The 24,751-nt window shown below is 38.4% G+C and overlaps 2 protein-coding genes across 2 annotated transcripts in view; both read left to right on the forward strand.

Moving 5' to 3' along the window:
• LOC311291158 (xaa-Pro dipeptidase-like) overlaps window positions 1-24,751 on the forward strand; it is a gene marked incomplete at its 5' end in the record, with an annotated part of 218,099 nt that overhangs the window by 77,810 nt on the left and 115,538 nt on the right. The window lies entirely within an intron of this gene.
• On the forward strand, window positions 298-14,932 carry LOC311290815 (interferon-induced very large GTPase 1-like; the record flags this gene model as incomplete). Its single annotated transcript, XM_084409528.1, has 5 exons — window positions 298-5,051; window positions 9,556-10,122; window positions 11,474-11,588; window positions 11,940-12,063; window positions 14,549-14,932. The coding sequence occupies exons 1-5, from the start codon at window positions 371-373 to the stop codon at window positions 14,930-14,932; spliced, it is 5,871 nt and encodes a 1,956-aa protein (XP_084265654.1). The 5' UTR covers window positions 298-370.

Below are 24,751 nucleotides of genomic sequence, written 5' to 3' on the forward strand. Positions count from 1 at the left end.
TGTTCTGGCTGAGGGAAGGAGGTTCACGTCCAAAATTTTAGGGCCCCGTCCATCAGCCCCTAAATACATTGAAGTCGTCCAGTAGCCTTAGCAGAGAAACAGCCCCAGAGCATAATATTTCAGTTAAAATAAACCTACATTAAAAACTATAGACCCTTCCTTTCTTTGTAAGTGGGCAAACTTACAAAATAATAAGGGGATCAAATCATTATTTTCCCTACTGTAAATTTGTTCCGTGTAAGGGTAAAAACCAAAGTTATTTCTCAAAATAAATTAAATATTTACTTAACAGGGGAAACAAGGACTGTGGACAATCAGGAGTCCGTCCTGATCAACAGCATCATTACAACAGGAAAATACTGAAAAAGACATGGAAAAAATGAATAATCTGTTTCACAAACTTCATCTTGAAGTCGGGCGTCTCAATAACCTGAGACCAGCAGATGTTCTTCAGATAACTACACATTCTTTAGAGTCCAATGAGTCTTGTGCTGAGGAAGAGCTGGTTCAGACTTTCCTTCAAAAACTATTGATGATGAACTACAGAGCAAGATACATCAAAGTTAAAGAGGGAGACTTGTTTGAAACCAGGAGTGAAAATGTTCAGGATATTTTTGAAATAATGTCTTTGTCAAACAAAGGAACAAATCGATCTGATCAAATTCACCCGATGGATGTTCAGATGGCTGTGTTTCATTGTGCTGATGCTTTCCTGAAACAGCTGATGGTCACTAAACTGTCTCAGTGTCAGTACGCTCTGCCTCTGCTTGTTCCTAATCCAACCACACATCAGATTAAGTTTCCTCTCTGGACATTCAGACAAATCAACAAGAGCTGGAAGATGAGGAACAACAACAATGAAACCATCAGTCAAACCCAGCTGATCTACAAGGCACAAACTCCAGTGGTGTCTTTCTTCAGGTTTGACTCTGTGTCTTCATCCAAGTCTGAGCTGATGAACAGTCTGATCAATAAGAAACATGACACGTTCTTCCACAGGAACTGCCCAGGCAGCAGCAGATCCAGAGTCCTGATGGATGGAGTGGTGGAGATCGCCTGGTTCTGCCCCTCTGGGAAAAACACAGATAAATTCAATGACTGTGTTGCGTTCTGTAATCTACACGGTGATGCAGGAGACCATGAGAAACAGCTGCAGATCCTCACTGAAATGTCCTCAGTCAATGTTGTCCTTCTAGCACAACTTGACAGGAATTCCAGAAGTGCAAAAATAATCCAAAACCTGTACACAAACAGAAAGCCACTCATTTGTCTTTTCACTGAGGATGGATCTACTATGATTGAGACAGGCAAAGGAAAATACAAGATTGGAATGAAAAACAGAAATCAATCAGAAGTATCTGAAGATCTCAGAAGAGCTATAAATGATTGTCTCTCAGAATCATCTTCCACTTTCAGACTTGAAGATTTGTCCACACACTCAGACATCAGAGTAGATGAGAAAGATAATGCAGACTGTATGAGAGGAAAAAAAGCAGCACAGTCGATGATTAGTTTGCTGGTGAAGAAAGATCTGATAGGAATCAAAGAATCAATTCTGCCTCATCAGGGAAACCTGTGGCATCAGTGGAGTCAGAAGAACAAAGAACTACACCGACTTCGAGGAAATGAACCAAAAATGAGTGAAAAACGAACAGAGCTGAAGAATATCCGTGAACAGCAGCATGAATCTAACATCAGTGAGTTTATGAAGCTCTTCATTAGACAAATGAACTCAGATAATAAACATGAGAAGATGTTTTTCATTAAGTGGCTCGGAAACCTCCTGGATGAACATACATCAGCTGATCTTTCTGTTATACATCACAAATATGATGAAAAGTGGTCAACAGTCTTAAAACTGACAGAGAAAGATGATAAATCTAAACAACTCATAGATGAACAAACTGAACTTGAGAGAATATCTGAGGATCTTCTGGTTGCAGGCTTTGGTTTGGAGCACATCATGAGGGAGCTCGGTCAGATCTATGAATCATGTTCATCTGTGAAGGAGGAGAAGAAAGGCCTGCAGGTTCACTTCTCTTCTCTCCCGAGTCTTGCAGCAGAGATGCTGATCTCTGGATTTCCACTGGAGCTGATGGATGGAGATGCTGTTCATGTTCCTCTGATCTGGATCTCTGCTGTTCTAGATGAACTCGTAAAGAAACTGAGAGACCAGAGAGTCTTTGTGCTGTCAATTTTAGGGATTCAGAGCTCTGGGAAATCCACCATGCTGAACGCCATGTTTGGACTCCAGTTTGCCGTCAGTGCCGGCAGGTGCACCAGAGGAGCGTTCATGCAGCTGGTCAAAGTCTCAGACGAGATGAAAACACAAATGAACTCTGACTATATTCTGGTTGTTGATACTGAGGGTCTTCGTGCTCTAGAACTGGCTGGAAGATCAACTACACATCATGACAATGAATTGGCCACATTTGTTGTAGGTCTTGGAAATTTGACCTTGATCAACATCTTTGGAGAAAACCCCACAGAGATGCAGGACGTTCTTCAGATTGTTGTTCAGGCCCTCATGAGGATGAAGAAGGTCAGACTGAATCCCAGATGTGTGTTTGTGCATCAGAACGTCTCAGACGTCACAGCTGGAGAGAAAAACATGGAGGGAAGAAGACGACTGCAGGAGAAACTGGATGAGATGACTAAACTCGCTGCTAAAGATGAAGTCTATGATGCAGATCGTTTCAGTGATATTATTAGATTTGATGTCCAGAATGATGTGAAGTATTTTGCTCAGCTCTGGGAGGGAAGCCCACCCATGGCACCACCAAACCCGAACTACTGTGAGAATATTCAAGACCTCAAGAAGACTATTATATCTCATGCCTCAGAATCAGATGGAATAAATTCGAAAGACTTAAAATATCGTATTAAAGATCTCTGGGAGGCTTTATTGAATGAACGATTCGTCTTCAGCTTCAGAAATTCTCTGGAGATTTCAGCCTACAGGAAACTGGAGACTGAATACAGCAAGTGGTCCTGGAGTCTTCGCAGCGCCATGATGGACACTGAGAATAAACTGCACAACCAAATAGGAAGTAAAGCAATTCATAAGGTTGAGGAAACCACTCTTCAAAGAGAACTGAAGAAGACAAGTGAAGAAGTGAAAAAATCAATGGCAGAATTCTTTGAGAAAGACAAAGATAAAGATATGCTGATTCAGTGGAAAACATCATTTGAGCTCAAGATCAAGGATGTTCAGGAAAACATTGTGAGAGAAACAAAGAGGAAATTAAATGAGGTTCTTAAGCAGCGAGACCTGAAGAAAGAGTTTGATGATGAGAGGAAACAGCATGAAAACACTCTCTATGCAAAGAGTGAAGAACTTGCCTTAAAATTCAAAGACAAAGGTAACAATGAAGAAACACTGAAGAAAGAGTTTGATTTGTTTTGGGAAGAGTGGATGAAGAAGATCAGCACAGACAATCCAGCAATCAAAGACATTGATATAATGAGAGATGTGAGAGAGATGCTCAGTAATGTGTATGAAAGTGCTTCTGTAGACCACTGGAGCGAGAGCAGTGAGAACAAGAGCAGTGAGAACAAGAGCAGTGAGAACAACAACATTTTCATTGTGCCAAATTACTCTGATTATGCTATTTACAAAACGCCCAAAGAAGGAAAGTTTTATGAGGCTGTAAAGGGTGCTTACAGAGCAGTTAAAGAAACACTTGGATATACTCAAACTCTGTCTTCAAAAGATGACATCCAAATAAGATCATTAATCGCAGATGTTGATCAGAAGACAAACGAAATGATTAAGTCATTTAACATTTCAAAGATGGGCTACAACAAGAGCTACATTCAACAAGTTGCAGATTACATCAAGGCAAGAATATTAGCACATGGGGAAGGAGTAAAATATGTGTTCAAGAATGAATTCTTCATGGATTTATCTTACTCCATCTTTAAGAAAGAAAAAGAGCTGATCACTGAACAACAGAGACTGTTCAGGGAAGCCAATGATCCTGTTCTCTATTTGCAGAATAAGAGAGAAGAGTACTATAGTATTTTCCAGAAATACTGCAAGGGATCTGCTTCAGCTGCAATTTTTGGTGAGATCATCTGTCAGAAACTTAAAAAGCCCATTGAGCAGAGCGTCTACAAGAAGACTGCCAAAGATCTGACAGATGAAATTAAATCAAACTCTCCAGCACTGAATGGAAACAGATCAAAGCTGGAGAAACATATCCTGAAGGTACTGGCAAAAGAGGAGGACTTTGGCAAATACATGAAATACATTCATAATCCCAGAGATTACTTCAAGAGCTTCATCAGAGATGAAGTCAGTCAGTACATCATTAATAAGGATAAGTTCAGTGTCAGAGTTTTACCCAAGATGAAGGAGAGCATTGAACTCCAACAGGAGAGGATAATAAAAGCAGCTCGTGAATCTACTGAATATGTTCAAGCGAAAAGAGGAGATGTTGGTTTGTGGTTGAAGAATTTCACACAGAAGCTCTCAGCTGTGCTGATCTTCTCTGAACAAGACCTCAGTGGAGTGAATCATAGTGGTGTTGAGGATTTCAAAATCCTAAAAGATGTGATAACACAAGAACTTCGTACTATAATGTCTGACATCAGCAGAAGTTTCAACACAAATACATTTGCTGTAAATCTGGACCACAGTTTCAGACCAGATGAGATTCTGATAAATCACTTCTGTAAGTGCTGTTGGGTTCAGTGTCCGTTCTGTACAGCCATCTGCACCAGCACCGTAGAAAATCATGAGGATAAACCAAACCACACTGATCACAGTGTTCCTTTCCACAGAGTGGATGGAATATCAGGGATGTATTTCAGGAATACAACAAACTTGTCTGCTGAGATCTGCACATCATGTGTAGCAACTGATCAATCATTTTACCCTACTGCCTCAGATAACGCAGTCCCATATAGACAATACAGAACAGCAGGAGGAAAATATGCAAAGTGGAGCATCACCCCTGATACCTCTGAGCTGCCCTACTGGAAGTGGTTTGTGTGCAGATTCCAGAAAGATCTGGAAGAATACTTCAAGAAAACATTTGCGGGGGAGGGTAAGATACCAGATGGATGGAGAACATGCACAAAACAGGAGGCTATTGAGAGTTTGGATAAATACTTCTAAATGTATGAAAGAAGTTTAAATGAAAGAAGTTTAAAGGTCTTTGATTTGCAGTTTGAAAAAAAAACCAGTAAATATGTTATCAATTCATTATACTTTAGTTTAAATAGTTTATTTACAACAAAAGTGATAGTTAATATGTGGTACATTTGTTATTTGCAAACTAGTCTTCACTGGTACACTGTAAAAAAATTCTAACCCTCCCAAATCAAAAATTTCAAGTGACCGATAACATCTAAATTTTTCAATTGGCCCAAGTGAAATTCTGTAAATTTCAATTGGCCCAAGTGAAAATCTGTAAATTTAATTTGATAATTTACAGAATTTCACTTGGGCCAATTGAAAAATTTCGATGTTATCGGTCACTTGAAATTTTTGATTTGGGAGGGTTAGAAATTTTTTACAGTGTAGTGGTAAACCTGTAACAAACCTTTATTTAACTGACTGTTTGAAAGACACTTCTGTGGCAAACCAAGTGGCATCATTGAAGACTTTCAGATGCAAAGATAATTTACATGAAAAAAAAAAAATGAAAAAAAAAGAGGGACACACTTGCAGCATGTTTTCCAGAATTGTGAAGAAGTTGTGAAGTCGCTTTCTAGACACTTTCTACTTTCTGTAGAGTCACCTGATCTACATTAAAGTCACACAGTTTGTTTTCATGCAGGCGAAACTAAAAGCCTTTGCTTAAAGGTGCATTGCGCAACATTTCATGTTAAAAATACCCGTTTTTCTAACCCATACATGCTTAAACAATTGCCTGATGGGCTGAATGAGCCCTTCTCTGATCACTGCGATTGCCTCTATAATCCTGTACAGTAAAATAAATAAGAGGGATTCGGGTCGGAATTTGAGACTGGGCGTGACGTCATGCGCGTTCACGCTCACGCTCACGCTCACCTGGCTATGTCTGGCTGGTTTGTGTATTCGCCGCCATTCTCCGTAGAAGATGGATTCAAAGAGACCGGCTTGTAGTTCATTCCAAACCCCAACACAAACTCCACGTAAGACAAAGAAAAGAAAACTTTTGTCTGGTTGCAGTTTCGCTTGTCGCCAGAGGGGGCATAGTTCTGCAAAAACTCATAGACTTGCGCAATGCACCTTTAACTTTTAAATCGCCGCTACATTCTCTTGCCAATACACAACTGAGCAGAATGTTGTTTCTAAGCTGAATTTGTGCATGTGTGTAAAAATGTGAGCAGTCATGTAATCTACAGAATATTTTATAAAGTGTATGAGGATACGGGGTGTGATATACGATCATGTTGTACATGTAAATGATACCACTTTAGATCTTATATAAATCTTATATATTTGATTCTACATGTAGTAAAATTGTGTCAGCAGAACTGACTGAAAGGTGAAAGGTGTTAGATTAGGAATTATATGTTTAACGGTTGTTGTAAGAGCATTCAAAAACAAAATGTTATCAAGTATCCTATACACTGTTAACCCTTGGGAGTAAAAAAAGGCAAAATTCTGACAGTATCATATTATTTTTAATTAAAACAGTAATTTAAAAAGCAATGCATTCTGGGTTATATTTGTTATTTCAAGAAAATAGCCTACAGGAATACACTGTGAACTAGATAAAAAAGTTTGTAGACAAACTTTATGTTGTGTAGGAAATTATTTGAATTTTGATTGATATTTTGGACCTACAAATACACTTCCAGATACATACGCACGCACACACTTACACAAAGGCCCAAAGTGCAGAGGACGAAAAGGACGGAAGAATGCCCATTTAAGGGAGACAATGTTGTCACCAAAACCCCCCTTGACTGAGGCAATATAAGGCTGATGTCTTCATGCTTTAGTTCCTCTGGAAAAAAAACAAGAAACTGCATAGGAACAATGTAACCCAGTTCTGTATGAATATGACTGCTTTTTTGACTGTTGGTTGTTGCATTTTTGATTTCGATGTTGAGAGCATCCCTGGAGAGAAGTTAGTTCTTTTCTAGCTCAGTTTATTAACTGAAATTCGTTTTGCTTTTATTGTTCTGCTGTATTATTTTAACTTGAAAACCTCGGATGAGAACAAGTTATTTGTTACTCCTATTGCTTGAACTGCTTACAAGGTAAATAGCCTGTGTAATATCCCCTCATACAGGACTGCCCTGTTGAGATTGGATAAGCTGAAGTTTTATAACCTGTAACCTTTTGATGATTTGCTACAAATATTAATCATTGTGTAACCAGTATTTTGTAGCTTTTGTTTAAATAAATTTTTATTTCAAAAGACAAACACTGTTAAGTCTTACTTCAGCTTACAAAGACAGTTCTATAGTAATATACAGAGCATTACAGTATATTATACTTTGAATGACCAAAGACAACGAAGGATCCAGGAAGGATTCTGCTGGAGAGTGAGCATGAATTTGATCCATATGCCTAGTTGTCAATGATTATTGTTTACGAGAGTGTAGGGACACACCTAGATTTACTGGTATAAATTAAACAAGCTAGTGATATTCTGACCTGACAGCAAAAGACTACCTAGCTACTTTGATACTAAGGGTTCTTCAGGGGGATGAGATAAATACCAGATCTCACCACAGTTGGCATGAAAAAAACTTGCCAGAAAGTTTGAAGAAGTTTTAAAAGCTTGAAGTTTGAAGGTTTTTATAGTTCCAAGTTTTAGTTTAGTAGTTTTAAAAGTTTGAATGTTTTCAGTTTGAAATATTAGGGAGAATGTAAAATGAGTCTGGATGGATTAGAAATAGTACATAGAATGGCGGCTGATGGAGTATAATGGGCCTCTACGACAGTCAAACTTTGAATTTAGTTTGGAGTTAGATAGATAGATAGATAGATAGATAGATAGATAGATAGATAGATAGATAGATAGATAGATAGATAGATGGCACTATCGTTGCGCATATTTTAAAATCTTCATCATAGCAGCAACTCCTAATAATAAGGAAATGATATTGTAAGTGTTTTGGAAAATTCAGCGTTTCTTATAATCATTCGTTTCCAAACTGTTTAATCATATGTTTTCTGTGAGGGTTTCTAGCATCCAAGGGGGGGACAGGGAAGCGAGAGGCAATTTAGGTCGTAGATGAAGGCCTTTGGGTGTCTCAGGGACAAAGAACAGTGTGGCCTGGGCCAGGGGGGTAGAAACCAGTCCGAACCAGCAGGAGATAGGGGGTATCTTTCTGGAAATTTACAAGAAAGCTGGAAGGAGGAGTTTTTGCCAAGAAACTGTATAAGATCTGTATGTTTTATTATGTCTAGTAGGTATTCTATTTCAAAGCTGGGTGGCTGCGGCTTTTCAGAAAAGAATCCTCATTGAAATAAACCTTTTCTCTTTATTACAGTTTTGCCTCTTGAATGTTTCTTACACCTCTGATGCTGTTTGATATTAACTTCTCAAAATTGCCATTACAACTTGGTGTCAGAGTGGGGTCCTGTGCGGATCTTCTTCTCCTGGTCCTGAAGAACGGATTTGGACGGAACTGCAAACCCGGCGGCATTAGGCAGCCGTCTCATACCCCGACTGTTTGAGATAGTGACTCAACAGGTTAAGGGAGAGAGCCAATTCCGGCGTTCAGGACCAAGGGAGGAACTCCCACCAGGATCAGAAAGAATCCGCGGCAATTACAGAAAAGAGAAAGCATCTCTGGGTAAGAAACGGCAGAATTGTTTTATTGATGTTAAGTGTGATTTGATAATTGTGTGTGAACGTGAACCATGTTGGCTGAATTTGCTTTGGGTACGGGCGAGAGGTGATTTAGGGAATCACAATTTTTGAGGGAGAAATTGATCTGACAGATTCAGACCGGTTTCTGCCACACTTAGCTCGTTAGTGGACAAAAGTACCACTGGTGATTCAGATAATCACAGGTGCTGGTTAATTAGTTTTGCTCGAAGTCTCTGTAACCCGAAGAAGTCTTGCAAAGGTGGCAGAAGAGCCACGCCAGATTAATTAGGTGAATAGAAGATTTTGAGTAAAACATAATTACAAAAGCACAGCATATTTGCTGAAACCCGACCGATTTTGGGTGAGATAAAATCGGGTCTGTTGAAGACGTTTGACAGATACTGTAAGACACGTGTCGAAAGTGAAATCCAGAAGGGAAATTCAGCCAAAAATGGGGTCATCTAACAGTAAATTAGATCATTTACACCAATTTTCTGTCAAATGAGAAATAATTATGGTGGTAAATGTATGGTTGACATACAGAAACTGATCAAACATCACGATTTTCCCGAAGCGGGGACCTTGAGTAAAATAAGACTAAATGTAGTAAAAGAGTCAGTAGAAAAGAACGAGGGAAAACAGAGTAGCTGCTGTGTGTGTGTCAAACATGTGTGTAAGAACTGTGAACCGACTATAATGTGTTGGGTAGAAGAGGCTGAGAGCCGAGAACGAGACCAAATACAAAAAGAATTGGCATGTAATGTTGAGAATGTTGTGTGCGTAAAAACAGTTCCACTGGAACAGAATGCTACTAATGAACCGAATGTATGTGCTTTTCCACATGTGACTGAGGTGGCAACGGCTCCGCCGCCTGCCTACAATACAGCTCACTACCCAGTAGCAGAGATACCGGCCCTCAGGCTGGACCTCGATCTGGACCGCCTTCCACCAGCCCCGAGAACAGCCCAAGAAGCACGACTTGCAGAAGCACGAGCACAAATTGAACTGGCAGAGGCAGCCCAAAGAGCAGCGCAGGCAGAGGCAGATGCAAGAGAAGCGCGAGAGGGGGCAGAGGCCGCAGAGCGAGTGGCACACAGACTAACAGCGCAGTTTCATGCACAGTTACACGGGCGTTTGAGTGCAACGCTGCGGCACGCTACTCACGCTGAAGAGGACAGAAAGGAGAAGAAAAAACCCCTCACAATGGTGGTTATGCAACAACGACGACCTAAACAACCCAACAAACCTGCATCTTCCTGCTCAAACCCTGCTGGTCGAAAAGGACAGAAAGGAAGAGCTGCTGGAGGAAAATGGAGCTGTTATGTTTGTGCCACAAATGCCCACTCGCTCCGAGACTGTACAAAATATAGAGTGTGCAAGAAGATGGACACTGGAGCAGCGCGTGTCCCACCATGAAGTCGGATTGAACCGAGGGGGGCTGGAGAGCGGGACGGAAAGAGTCCGGTTCTGGGAAGCCATTCTCTGGCTGCAGCAAAGGGAAGTGAAAATATTTTTACTAACACACACACACGACGCACACACAAACACATACACTGATTTTCTTTCTGCTACCTGCAATGAAAAAACTGCTTGCAAATCTTTTTGTGTGTCTGATGAAACTTTGAGCAAAGCTATGACTGATACTTTGAGCAGTGTTGTGAATGACGAATGTATGAGATTGTACAAAAGTACAGGGTTTCCTGAAATGCCAATTTACCCGTTATTAGTCAAAGGGGTAATTATTAAATTTTTGGTCGATTCTGGTATCAGTCTGTCCACGTTACGACCATGTGATTTACCATGTTTTCTACGGGAAAGTGTAAATTAAATTTGTCCCTCTGTGCTGATTCTTATGGAATTAGCATTGAGGAGACACCACAAATTACTTGTTCCAAATTCGAGACGTGGGCTTGTGTCTGGCAGGTAACAGATATTGATTGGGCAGAAAAGATTTTGAAATTGGCAAAAGATCGTACAGACCCAGTCAATACAGAGTTTATGACAAATGACAAAATGCATTGTACATCACATGTCGTAACAGAACGAGATTCAGACTTTGAAAAGATGTGGTTTAATTCTGTGAAGAATGAAAGTGTGAAATTTGACCAGATTTTCTGGACAGAAAGTGTGTGTCTGCAGTGTTGACAGAAAGTCAGAAAGCTTGTTATCTAAATGACAGAGAACACTGCCTGCCACTTATCTGTCTCCAAGGCCATAAGCCAGCAGTGGAGAGATGCAGGCCTTTTTGTGAGAGAGTGTCTATCGGCCACAGACTGGGTGAGAGTTGACACACACACAGCAGAGAGTAAGAGTGTGGGGGCATTTAAATCAAAATGTGACTTTGAGGTTGGGGTTCAGAGAAATGTGACTGCTATTGGGAAAAATGTGACAGGACAGGGAGAGGAGGATATTTCTGCCTCAGAAATTGATATTTCTTTGGCACAAATATCACCAAACTTGTGGGCAAAAAACAAATATGATGTGGGGCTGATTAAAGGATGTGAGCCAGTTGTAATAACACCAAAATCAGATTTCAGACCGTGTAAGGCACAGTATCGCCTGAAACGTGAAGCAATAGAGGGCATAAAACCAGTGTTTGATGCTCTATTGAAAGAGGGTGTAATTAGGCCTTGTGATGGTTCACAAGTTAGAACCGAAATTAACCGTACTCCTTTCTTATGTTGATGACCTTTTGATCTGTTCAGAAGGTGAGTCTATTTGCAGGGCTGACACTGTGACTCTCCTGAAGCATCTTGAAAGGGAGGGGCACCAGGTCAGCCTTTCAAAGCTGCAGTTTGTGAAACAGGAAGTGGCATTCCTGGGGCATGTTATCAAACCAAACAGCAAAGCACTGTCACAGAAAAGGGTGCAGGGCATAAAAGAAGCCCCAAAGCCTGTAACAAAAAACAGTTGCTGTCATTTTTGGGGATGTGTGCTTACTGTCGTACATTCATTCCCAATTATGCCATTTTAGAACAGCCTTTACGAGCCCTGACAACAGGGAAAGGGTTGAAGTCATGTGACAGACTTGTTTGGACAAGTGAAGCTGAGACAGCATTTGATAACATGAAAGCACAATGAGATATCTCGATTGTTAGGCCTTCTGGTTGTAGACCATCCGTTGTTTAGATGGTTGATGAAAAGCATGACCTTATGACTTCTGTTCTCCTGTAGACGCATGGTGACCGATGAGACACGTAGCCTATTTTCAACAAAACTCGACCCCGTGGCAGCGGGATTGCCACACTGTCTCCGGGCGGTGGTGGTAGCTGAACTGGCCCTAAATGGCCTCAAGAGAGTTTGTAGGCTATGCTGATCTGACTTTAGGGGTCTCACATTTGGTGTCTTTGATTTTGCAGGAGCAGAGAACGTCACATTTGTCTACAGCTCGATTGAGGTATCATAAAATTTTGTTTGACATGCCAAATATCACTGTTAAAAGGTGTGCACACCGCGTCCAGATTTGTTGGACGTTCCGCTTGATAATTGTTACAATGTCCTTTTTGTGGATGGATCTGCGTCGAAGAATCCACAAACAGGACAGAATAACGTAGGTTATGCGGTGACGACTGAATTTGAAACTGTAAGATCTGGCAAATTACCATGTCATTACTCTGCACAGGCAGCTGAATTAGTCGCTTTGACTGAAGCATGTAAACTGATGACTGACAAGTGGGTAACGATTTACACAGACCCGCGTTATGCTTTTGGGGTCACGCGTGACTTTGGTGCTCTGTGGAAGCACAGAAAATTTTTTTAAGTCAGACGGACGACCAATACTGAACGCTACTGTAGCGATCTGTTAGTATCTGACCTTTTGGAGGCCGTTATGCTGCCAGACAAGATTGCGATTTGTAAATGCGCAGCGCATACTAATGATAAAAGTTTCGTATCAACAGGCAACGCCAGAGCTGATATGGCTGCGAAGGCAGTGGCAACAAACCCAAACTGAAGCTGATACCATTGGCGCCACTTGCGTACAACTTGACAATAACCTTAACAATGACATTTCTCCTTGTTTACAGAGCATGCAGTTTTTTTCCACAGGAGCTTAGAAAAACAAATGGAAGACGGCAGGCTGCAGCCTTGTTGATGGTGTATGGAGATCTGTTGGTGGACAGCCATGTCTGCCCAGCCATTTTTTCCCACATTAGGCTAAATTAATGCATGGGTGGGACTAGGGCTGTCACGATGTTAGATTTTTCACACCACGGTTATTGTGGCCAAAAGAATTCACGATATCGATATATCGCGATATCTATAGAATCTATGGGGGGGGTACTCAATCTATGGCAAATTTTTGTGAAGGAAGACAAGCATGTGAAGTTTATCTGGTTTCAAACTGAAGCCAAACACTGTCTGAAGGTTTCCTGAAGAACTGAAAAGCTCTTAAACCTGTTGTTGCACTGGCGCCAATAAAGTCATGCAGATAGCAGATTTGAATAAAAAAAATCAAGTGCAAATACAAATACAAAAATAAGATGAGTAAAGAAAACGGGTTTCTTAATTTTAATAATCACCCTTTATTAAATATATGAACACAGAAACCCCCTGTTAACAGTTAATGTCACGTTTCCCATTCCATGATGACTAGTAAAATAATAGCTGCGTCGCGTCTATGACAACTCGAGGTATTGCACACCGGACACGCACTTTCTCAGTTTATGGCCAGCAATATCATTATGTTTAAGGACATTATGGAATTGAGATAATGTCTGTACTATGTTATGATTATACTGTACAATTAAATACAATAGTTGCTGAGTCTGTGATCTGAACACTTTTTTCTGCGCTCTGTGTCGCGGCAGGATTTTGAACAAGGTCCTGAGCCGTTGCTGGGCGCCGCGGACAGACGCCGAATAGAACCGCGCTGTGCTTCTCGTCCGGTGTGTGTACACTCATACAGAATGTGTTCGAATTTTAAAGACGTGGCGCTGCGCTTCTCGTCCGGTGTACGACCACCTCTAAGGTGCTGTTTTCTTTGAAGCCGAAGAACTCTGTTGTTAATACTGGCGAGCTCAGCTTACTTTTTTCGGGTGTGGACAGAGTGTTTCACTCTAGCTGCGCGGGCGCGGACGAGCGCTGCGTCTAGAAAACGCCAATATCGCCAATACCGGTATATTGTATTGCTCTAAATTAACACGATGTCGATATTTCATGCTTTGAATATCACGATTATTGTCAATACCGGTATATTGAGACACCCCTAGGTGGGACCATGCATTAAAAGAGGGGATGATTATGCAAATGAAAGAATTGTGGTTTACCAAAGGTTTCACAATATATGCTGAGAATTTTTGCAAAAGATGTGATTTGCACCGCATAAAACATTGCACGGGGCATTAAAACACCACTGGCAAGTCAGCCAGCCCCAGACGGGCCATTTGAATATTTAATGATTGATTTCATTGAACTAACCCCGTGCGGAAAACAGAAATATTGTTTGGTATATAGTCGTGGATATGTGGTCACGATGGAACACACTGTGCCTAACACGCTGCCAGCGGGGGCGCTGTTGAGCGTGAAAACCAGACGGTAAAGAACAAATTGGCAAAATGCTGTGAAGAAACAGGGCTCTCGTGGGTGAACGCACTCCCCACTGTGTTAATGTACATGAGAATGAGAAAGAGAGTCAAAACAAATTTGAGCCCATTTGAAATCCTCTTTGGTAGACCACCATTCATGGGTATAACGGGGGAAAGAAGGAGGCTTCCATCAACAGATGTGTGTGAGAATGAAATGTTGAATTACTGCAAAGAGATGTTGTGTTTGTGATCTAACAGTTCTGTGCAGGTGAAAGAAATACCAGGGGCAAAGTAGCAGAGACGTTCCTGCACAAAATCAGACCGGGTGATTACGTGGTGATTCGAGACCTCAGGAGAAAGAGCTGGAGGGCGAAACGGTGGCTAGGACCGTTCCTAGTCTTGCTGATCACGTATACGGCAGGTGAAGTTCGGAGAACGAGCGACGTGGGTGAATACCAGTCACTACAGGAGAGTTCCACCCATATCAGGAGAGCAACAGGAGGAGGAACCCGAACAAACAACAACAACAACGGCGAAACCTATCGGGCTGCCAGGGCCACCCGAGATCCAACGGGCCTCTGGAGAGGAGCTGGCCTGGATGAGAGACGAGGGGACAAGCAAAGGTCAGACCGAGACAATTGAAAACTGGGTGGTCAGACTGCAGAATTAAAACCAACCACGAAGAAATCAACTTTAAGTGTCCATTCGATAAACCGTATCAAAGTTCACCGGCGGCAGTTTGGGTTTGTGGTAATATCATATCACCGTTTGCAAAAAGGACTGGTCAGGGTGCTGTTATCCAGCTTTTAATGAATGTGGGAACTTCTGTGTATCTGCCAAACAAGGTGGTTGGAGTTAACAAAGAAAATGTTTAGTGAAAACCTTTAGAATATGTTGAATGATTTTCTTTACAACTTATGGAAATTAATGTGCTGCCAATAATAATGATGAAGATTATGATTTGGCTGTTGTGATTGAATCCGCCACTGGTGTAAAAGAATACAGAGAACTGCTTATCAGTGGCTCTGTTTACATTCCTGATCGGGACACACTGCTGCAAGGGTGTGCAGTAAGTTGGAGCTGTTTGAAAGCTCAATGATCAAACTATAGGCAAAGTGAGTGTTTTAATTGTGGTCAGCAGGGCCATTTAGTCCGTAATTGCAAGTAAATAAGGGAGAAAAGAAAGTTAAAGGAAAGTTGATAGATGGAAGTCGTAAGAAGATTGAAGGTTAAAAGAAGGTTGAAAGATTTAAGTCTTAAGGGAATCCTTTTGAAGGAAAAGTGAATTGATGAATACAGGTTGATGTAAAATTACAGATGACTCCAACAAATGAGTTGCAAAATATTTTAAAAGTACCGGTAACTAAAAGGATGATAGTGTTTTGAATGAAATGCTTTGATAAGGTTTTAGATGATATAGAATGTATTAGAATGTATCACAAGCAGAGAGGGCAGCCTCAAAAGTTAGTGTGAATCCTAATTGGAGATTGATAAACTCCTAGAAAACAAAACATTGAAGTTATTGAGAACTTGACAACTAAAATTGAGATGAAATGTGATCAAATAAGTAGAAGCAGTATTACTGGATTAATAGTTGATAAATGTAAAATGTGTAAAAAGGCATCTGATTAAACAAACAGTTTGTTAATGTTTTGAACGTGGAGGAATAGTTGACCATGAAAGAAATAGGTGCTGATGTTTTGCTTTCAAAAGATAAGCTTGTGATTGGCTGAAACAGTTTGCTTATCGGAATCTAGTGTGTGCTGTGGCTGAGACGTCCAGTGCGACAGAGACACGATCTGTAAATTTGTAATGTCTAAGTTCCCTGATGTGGGCAAAAGACAAATGTAAATTATGGTTGTTTAAAAAAAATAGATGTAAATTCTGGCAAAGATGCCTTACTGCTGGGCTAGAGTTAAAAGTTTAAGTGGTAGATAAAGTTTGATTTTAGAAGTTTATGAGAGTACAGTGTGCCAGTCCTAAATGCCTCAGAGTCTCTCTCATTCAATGTCAGCTAAAAGCTGTTAACTGAGCCTGTGCGATTTAGGGATTGAGAGATGAGTAATGTGATATTTTGTTTTTTGTGAAACAGCAGAGATAAGTGGGGCTGAGGAAATATTGATAACATTAAGTTGAATCTGCAGACTAACAACTTGATAGAGGAATACTGTTTCCAACCAGTGCTAATGAAATTGATGACATGTAGTACAAAATCTTATACTTTTGTGAAGAGTCCTGAAACAAACAGTGAAAAGAGGAGAGCAAACGCTGTAAGCAGCTGTGCTCTGAAGCCTTGACTTCAAAGAAATGTGGAGCTTGTAAAATGTTGGGGGTATCATGTTTTAATATTCCTGATTATAGTGACAACATAACCAATATCATCGAGCACAAGGAAAGCGGTAAAAGAGCCGCCTCAAGCTACTGATAGTGAGTGGGTGGGGTGGCTGATGTCTGCATGGTCAGGGTGGTTTTATAGAATAATTCAAACTGTCTTGCCAATTGTGGGTATGGGATTACTGATTCTGTTTTGTTTCCCATGCATTATGAAGTGCCTTTCCAGCTTAGTGCAGAGATTGATCAGGGCAGGGACGGTTAGCACGTCAGTCCAAGCAGTGAAACTGACTCTGTACCCAATGACTGATGGAGAGCAATGTGATGATTATGACAGCGATGACGTGTATACAGACATGAGTTAAATGTGTTTTCTTTCTTTTTGTTTGCCTTCCTGGGACCAGGAAAGGGATTTTCTAAACTTTGATTGTTTAGGTTTTGATGTCAATGATTGACTGTTCTATTCACTGTTTTTATTATTATTATTGTTTTCATTATTTTTATTTCTTTTTCCATTGTAAGAATGATGATATGTTCAGAAGGTTAAAAACAGCGGTCATCCGTGTTACGAGGTGACGTACAAGTGGAAGGGTTTGAGCTGAGGGATTTTTATGTATACTATTTCTTTGCATTTTTTTTTATGAATTGATATGTGTTTTCCATACTAATGTGATCTATACTATTTCTTGTTTATACTGGGGTGACGGAGGGTCCGATCTATAGTGTCGGGGATGCAATAACAGTGCTTATTCATCTAGCCCGGTTTCAGAATAAATCTTTACTTGCTTGCTATAACATGGGGGGCCTATCCCGACAAAAAACAGCCTAAGCTTTTTCATTCTAAATTTTAATGAAGGTTCAAGTAAAATGATCAGGTATATAAAAGTCAGACATGAAGAGTATAACTGTGATGTAAAGACTTGAATCAATTATGTTCTTGAAATGTAATGATGTAATGATTTTGAGGAAATTAGAAGACAAGGGTAAATTTTCCTTTAATACGTTTATCAGAGAATGATAAAGAGGAGGAATTGTTTTGGAAAATTCAGCGTTTCTTATTATCATTCGTTTCCAAACTGTTTAATCATATGTTTCTGTGAGGTTTTCTAGCAGCTGAGGAGGGACAGGGAAGCGAGAGGCAATTTAGGTCGTAGATGAAGGCCTTTGGGTGTCTCAGGGACAAAGAACAGTGTGACCTGCACCAGGGGGGTAGAAACCAGTCCGAACTAGCTGAAGATAGGGGGTAACTGTATAAGATCTGTATGTTTTATTATGTCTATTAGGTATTCTATTTCAAAGCTGGGTGGCTGCGGCTTTTGTGAAAAGAATCCTCATTGAAATAAACCTTTTCTCTTTATTACAGTTTTGCCTCTTGAATGTTTCTTACACCTCTGATGCTGGTTGATATTAACTTCTCAAAATTGCCATTACATTCACTGAGAACTGAGATTCTGTTAGAGAGTCATGTGACTAAACCCTTCTGGAAAAAATGAACATGCTGATTCATTTTCATCTTGGCAAATCTGTGCTGGGTTTCCGCTGAGCAAGTTCCTGCCTTCTTCCCTTCGTCTTGTGATGGAGAAGATCATATTTCATAAGGGAGAAGCAGAAATGACAGAGACATGAAAGATCAGATGTTAGAAGCCTGACTGAAAGGGAAGAAAGGAGACACAGAAGTATCCAGATGTTCTCTTCAGAGTTTATAGATGAGATCATCTGCATGTTCTGCTCTTCAGACCTCCGGTGGATGTGATTATTCAGAGACGGGCACCATGGATAGTGTAATCTGAGATATTTGCGTAATCACTAGAGTTTATAAGCGTGAGCTGGTTAACAACAGCTTTAAACAGGAGCTTCACAATCCTCAAACACCAGCGCAGACTAGAGATGGGAAGACAATTATCAGTGGGGGACCGGGTCAGAGACATCTATGGAGGAGAAGATGCTACAACCTGGAAAGACTATAGACGAAAAACATACAGAGATAATCAGCTGGACGGAAATGCAGATGTTCTCTTCGGAGTGTATAAACCAGTATATCCAACACTCAGGGAAAATCTACATAGTCTTCTCTTCAGACCTGAAAGAGATCCCATCTGATGGATGATAATAATCAGAAAAAAATATAAAAAACTTACTGTTCAGTGGACTCACAGACGAGTTACAGAGCCAGTCCGAGACGTGATTAATGTCATTGGTAAGCGGGAAGATCTGAAAGTATTATGTCGTGAGTTTTCAAACCATCAGCAGGAGATCAATAACAGTCCTGTCAGAAACAGTGCAGTCGATGACCATATTGAAGATCTGACAGCAAGAATTCAAGACCTTGAATTAGAAAACAAAACACTTAGACAACAACTGCATGAAACATGAGGTACAGTATAATACAATCACACTTGTTGTTTCATTAACTAATGTTAACAAATACAACTTCTGGATTTAATAATGTATTAGTAAATGTTGAAATTAACATTAACTAGGATTGATAAATGCTGTGGAAGTTTTGTTCATTCCTAAAGTTTAATAATGTTAACTAATGAAACCTCATTGTAAAGTGTTACCCAAAGTTCTGTATGAATGTACAGTATTATTCAAGTGCACATAAGGGATGTGATTCATCTATTATAATTACAGTTTTTTACAATCGCTATGACAGGTTTTTCAATACATTTAACAAGTTTCCTAAACGCACCAACACACCTAAAACACACAATTGGCAAAACGGTTAATTTCATGCTCAAAATCACACATTGTAAACTAAACTCCAAAACTAATTTTCAAAATACAATAATACACTAACACAATACACTATGTCTAACAAAACACTGCAAACATGTTTAAAAAACAAATAATTATTCAAAACACTAACACATGTTCTCTTCCAACAGGAACATTTAGTCAATCATAACACAATGACAAAAAAAACCCATTAACATCAGATGGAATTACAGAAACTGCATTATTGTATATGTGCCAGGTCTGCCCTTATACAACAGACAGTATACTGTATTGATCATAGATTGTGTTTTGCACTGCTTTTTTTTTTTTAAGTCTCCCTACATTTTTGTTTTGTTTGTAATGTAAATGCATGCATTTTGTTGTTGTTGTTTTTTTTTTTGCAGCAGAAATTCAATACAACAAAATAAATGCCCCTTCTTAGAGTAGCTTTATAGAATGTATGGTTTATGAAAAAAAGAAGACAGACACAGAATTGCTGCAGTAACGGCTTTATTTGCAACAGGACATTTCTGCAAGATAACAAAAATATGCAATATAGCTGCCATTTACAGTGTTACTGTATGTGAAAATACAAAATATACAAACAGAAAAAGCCATCTTCTAATCTGCGCGGTCTTCTGCATTTGTCCACGTTCTCATCCACATCACACCTGATATCTTCCCTGGCAAGGCATCTTGGGAAGAATATTTTGGCATGCCTTATCCTGGTAGTGTTCAGCTGTGATGTCTTGGTATACAGCATCTTTTGCGTACAGGAGGGACATTTGGTACTGTGGACGATGGTCAAAAACCTTTCATCTCCAGGCTGAGAAAACTCCTCAATGGGGTTGAGGAAAGGAAAGTAAGGGGCAAGGAAAATGGACATCATTCTCTGATGGGCGTCTAACCAGGCTGTGACTGCACGGGAATGGTGGAATGCCACATTGTCCCATATTTGCATAATTTAATCAGCTGTTTCTCAGTAGCAATGGAATAAAATACAGGGGATATATTTGTGTTTCAATTCACAATATAAGCAGCTGTTTACCTTGACTTTAGCCTGTAAGGTTAGGTTTAGAGCATGGTGTTATCTGTTCTGACATACAGTGTTAAAGCATTGGTAAATTTGGCAGTAAAAATCCATTGTTTTGGTCTTGTTTGAGCTTGTGTGTAAAATAAGTTCAAGCATTTTAAATTTGTGTTAATTGTATGCATTTTGTGTTAAAGCAACAAGAAATGTGTTAATAGTATAGCTTACACAGACGGATGTAGTGCTAACTGTGTTAAGAGTTTTGGAAAATTGTTAAAAGTATTGAAAAATCTGATATAGCAATCGTAAAAAACTGTAATTAGAGATTTATCTTTGACTGGTAGAATATTGCTATCAAAGGCTGAAGGGTTGTCTAGATTATCTTATACAGCAATGGTTATAGATGCTCCAAAGTCAATTATTAGGCAAGTTATAAGAAAATGTACAATTTTATTTGGAAGAATAGGCCACATTACTTAAAAAGAGGTATATTAGGCAATTTATTTCATCAAGGTGGTTTAAATCCCATTGACTTTGAAGTTTATAATATTGTCTTTAAAATTAAATGGATTCAGAATTGTATCAAATCTAATAACAAATTGTGGTATTATATCCCAAATTTATTTTTTTAACCAAATTGGCCGTATTAAGTTTCTCCTCAATTGCAACTTTGATATTACAGTTTTTTACAATCGCTATGCCAGTTTTTTCAATACATTTAACAAGTTTCCTAAACGCACCAACACACCTAAAACACACAATTGGCAAAACGGTTAATTTCATGCTCAAAATCACACATTGTAAACTAAACTCCAAAACTAATTTTCAAAATACAATAATACACTAACACAATACACTATGTCTAACAAAACACTGCAAACATGTTTAAAAAACAAATAATTATTCAAAACACTAAGACGTGTTCTCTTCCAACAGGAACATTTAGTCAATCATAACACAATGACAAAAAAAAACCATTAACATCAGATAGAATTACAGAAACTGCATTATCTTATATGTGTCAGGTCTGCCCTTATACAACAGACAGTATACTGTATTGATCATAGATTGTGTTTTGTACTACAGTTTTTTTTTTTTTTTTAAGTCTCTATATTTTTGTTTTGTTTGTAATGTAAATGCATGCATTTTGTTGTTGTTGTTGTTTTTATTTTGCAGCAGAAATTCAATAAAACAAAATAAATGCCCCTTCTTAGAGTAGCTTTATAGAATGTATGGTTTATGAAAAAAAGAAGACAGAGACAGAATTGCTGCAGTAACGGCTTTATTTGCAACAGGACATTTCTGCAAGATAACAAAAATATGCAATATAGCTGCCATTTACAGTATTACTGTATGTGAAAATACAAAATATACAAACAGAAAAAGCCATCTTATAATCTTCTGCATTTGTCCACGTTCTCATCCACATCACACCTGATATCTTCCCTGGCAAGGCATCTTGGGAAGAATCTTTTGGCTTGCCTTATCCTGGTAGTGTTCAGCTGTGATGTCTTGGTATGCAGCATCTTTTGCGTACAGGAGGGACATTTGGTCCTGTGGACTATGGTCAAAAACCTTTCATCTCCAGGCTGAGAAAACTCCTCAATGGGGTTGAGGAAAGGGAAGTAAGGGGCAAGGAAAATGGACATCATCCTCTGATGGGCGTCAAACCAGGCTGTGACTAGACAGGAATGGTGGAATGCCACATTGTCCCATATTTGCATAACTTCAATCAGCTGTTCCACACTAGCAATGGAATAATGTGAAAATACAAAATATACAAACAGAAAAAGCACCAGAAGAATAAAAAAAAAGAAAAAAAAAAAAGAGTCATCTTCTAATTATTTGCTTAATTCAATCAGCTGTTTCTCAGTAAGAATAGAATAAAATACAGGGGATATATTTGTGTTTCAATTCACAATATAAGCAGCTGTTTACCTTGACTTTAGCCTGTAAGGTTAGGTTTAGAGCATGGTGTTATCTGTTCTGACATACTGTACAGTGTTAAAGCATTGGTAAATTTGGCAGTAAAAATCCATTGTTTTGGTCTTGTTTGAGCTTGAGTGTAAAAGAAGTTCAAGCATTTTAAAATTGTGTTAATTGTATGTATTTTGTGTTAAAGCAACAAGAAATGTGTTAATAGTATAGCTTACACAGACGGATGTAGTGCTAACTGTGTTAAGAGTTTTGGAAAATTGTTAAATGTATTGAAAAATCTGTCATAGCAATCGTAAAAAACTGTAATAAAGTCCCTATTAAGCTGTCTAACTTTTATAAGCAAGCTCTGTTATCCTGGTTGCTGTCGTACAAACACAATTTCTCTCCTCATAGATGTTTGATTTGGAATAATAAAGATATTAAATATAAGAATAAAACACTTTTTTTTTTTTTGGAATATTGGTTTAGAAACAATATTTTATTGGTGACACAGTTGCTTTGCCATGATGGTCACTGGCTTTCATATGGAGAATTTCTGGATAAATTCAAACTTCCGATATCTGCAAAGGATTATGCAGTTGTTTTTGATGCAATACCTTCTGGTCTCCTTCATTTGGTGCGCTCTGCTAATGCTGTTGATCTGAATATAACTATTGATTTCAACTTGAGGTTAGAGGATATAAGTATTGTTGATAAAAAAAAAATATATAGTTTCCTTAGACAGATTTGTTGTTCATTTAGAATTCCTCCAGCTAAAATTTTCTGGAATTCACGCTTCAAGGACATTAAGTGGGAGGAGGGTTTTATGGTTTCCAGGAGATACTGTGTCATTAATAAGATTCATGAGGTTTCATTTGAAATTATTCATTGTATTTATCCAGTTAATCAGGTCATAAAAAGATTTAAGAAAGATATTGATTTGAAATGTTGTAATTTTTCTTTTTAATCTTTAATCTTTTTTTTTTTTTTATTGTATATACTAAATTGTTTTGGTGTGACTTTAAGATCTTTTTTAAGGAGATTTCTGGAATTGACATTACTCTGGAGGATAAGAATATAATATTTTTTACGATAAGCCTTCAGAAAAGAAAATTTGTTTTGTTCTTAATTTGTTTATTATTTTAGGGAAATATCACATTCATAAATGTCGATGGGCAAAAAATGCACCTAGTTTTATACAATTTAAATTCGAGCTTTGTCAGTATCTTAAATCATCGGAGGGTGTGAGGAACACCAAGGCAAAAAAGACTATATAGTCTGTTGTAAAGCCTTGAAATGTTATCCTTTTTAAGGACCTTTGTATTATTTTGTAATTAGAGAAATGGTTTTGATTTCAATACCCCTGTGTATATAGTTGTTCATATTTGTGTTATACTGCTTACTTTTTTTTATTTACCTGTATTATTATTAATATCGGTATCTATACAGATAATATATTTTTTATTTTTCTGTTTTTTTATTGGTTTTCTTGCCGTTATTATTGTTTTGCATTACTATTATTTTGTGTATTTATTTATTGTATGTTCTGTTACTGAATAAAGCATAAAAAAAATGTGAAAAAAAAAGAAAAAAAAAGAGAGAAGCTGCGCTGGCATTTTGAAAATTTGAATTGGAGATTGATTTGGACTTATAATAACAAATATTGTATCAATAATAAAGTTTATGAAATATACGTTAAAATTATACATAACATTTATCCAACAAACCAGTTCCTAAAAAGGTATAAGAATGACCTTTCTGAATCTTGTGTATTTTGTAGGATATACTGAAACTATTTTGCATCTTTTCTTTGAATGTATGTATGTGAAAATTTTTTGGATTGATGTGGAATATTTATTTAATATGTTAAGTGTAATCAGAATTCACATAGAGAAAATGGATGTTTTTTTTATTATGACAAAAAAGATTGACAAGAATCACGTTTTTATGTTAAATCTTATTATATTACTTGGTAAGTTTTATATACACAAATGTAAATGGTCTGAAAGGAATCCTAACATTTACCATTTTAAGGCTGATATAGCCTACTTTTGAAGATTTACTTTGAAACATTGCAAGGACTCTCAAACCGCAAAGCAACTATAAAAAATTAAATTCCTCTTCTTTATTTTAATTATACATGTATACCTCCTCTCCGATATGTCTTATTTTTTTCTTTTCTTATTTTCCTTTGATACAGGCTAAATGTTACCTGTAATGTTCCTCATATCTTATGATGCTCTAGATTCATTTTGAACCTTATATGTGAAATATGTGTATACTGTAGGCTATTATTCAATGTATAATTCTGGAAATAATAATAATAATAATAATAAAAAATAAAAAAATAAAGAGATGAGTTCTCCGGCTACTCTCGAATCGCTCTAGCGGTACTTTGATGACATACGTCACAGTCACGTGGCGTCGGCGCTGTATCAAGTCGGACAAAATTTCTAACCGGCATG

This window comes from Rutilus rutilus (genome assembly GCF_951802725.1).
Source record: "Rutilus rutilus genome assembly, chromosome: 5".
NCBI classification, from domain to species: Eukaryota; Metazoa; Chordata; class Actinopteri; order Cypriniformes; family Leuciscidae; genus Rutilus; species Rutilus rutilus.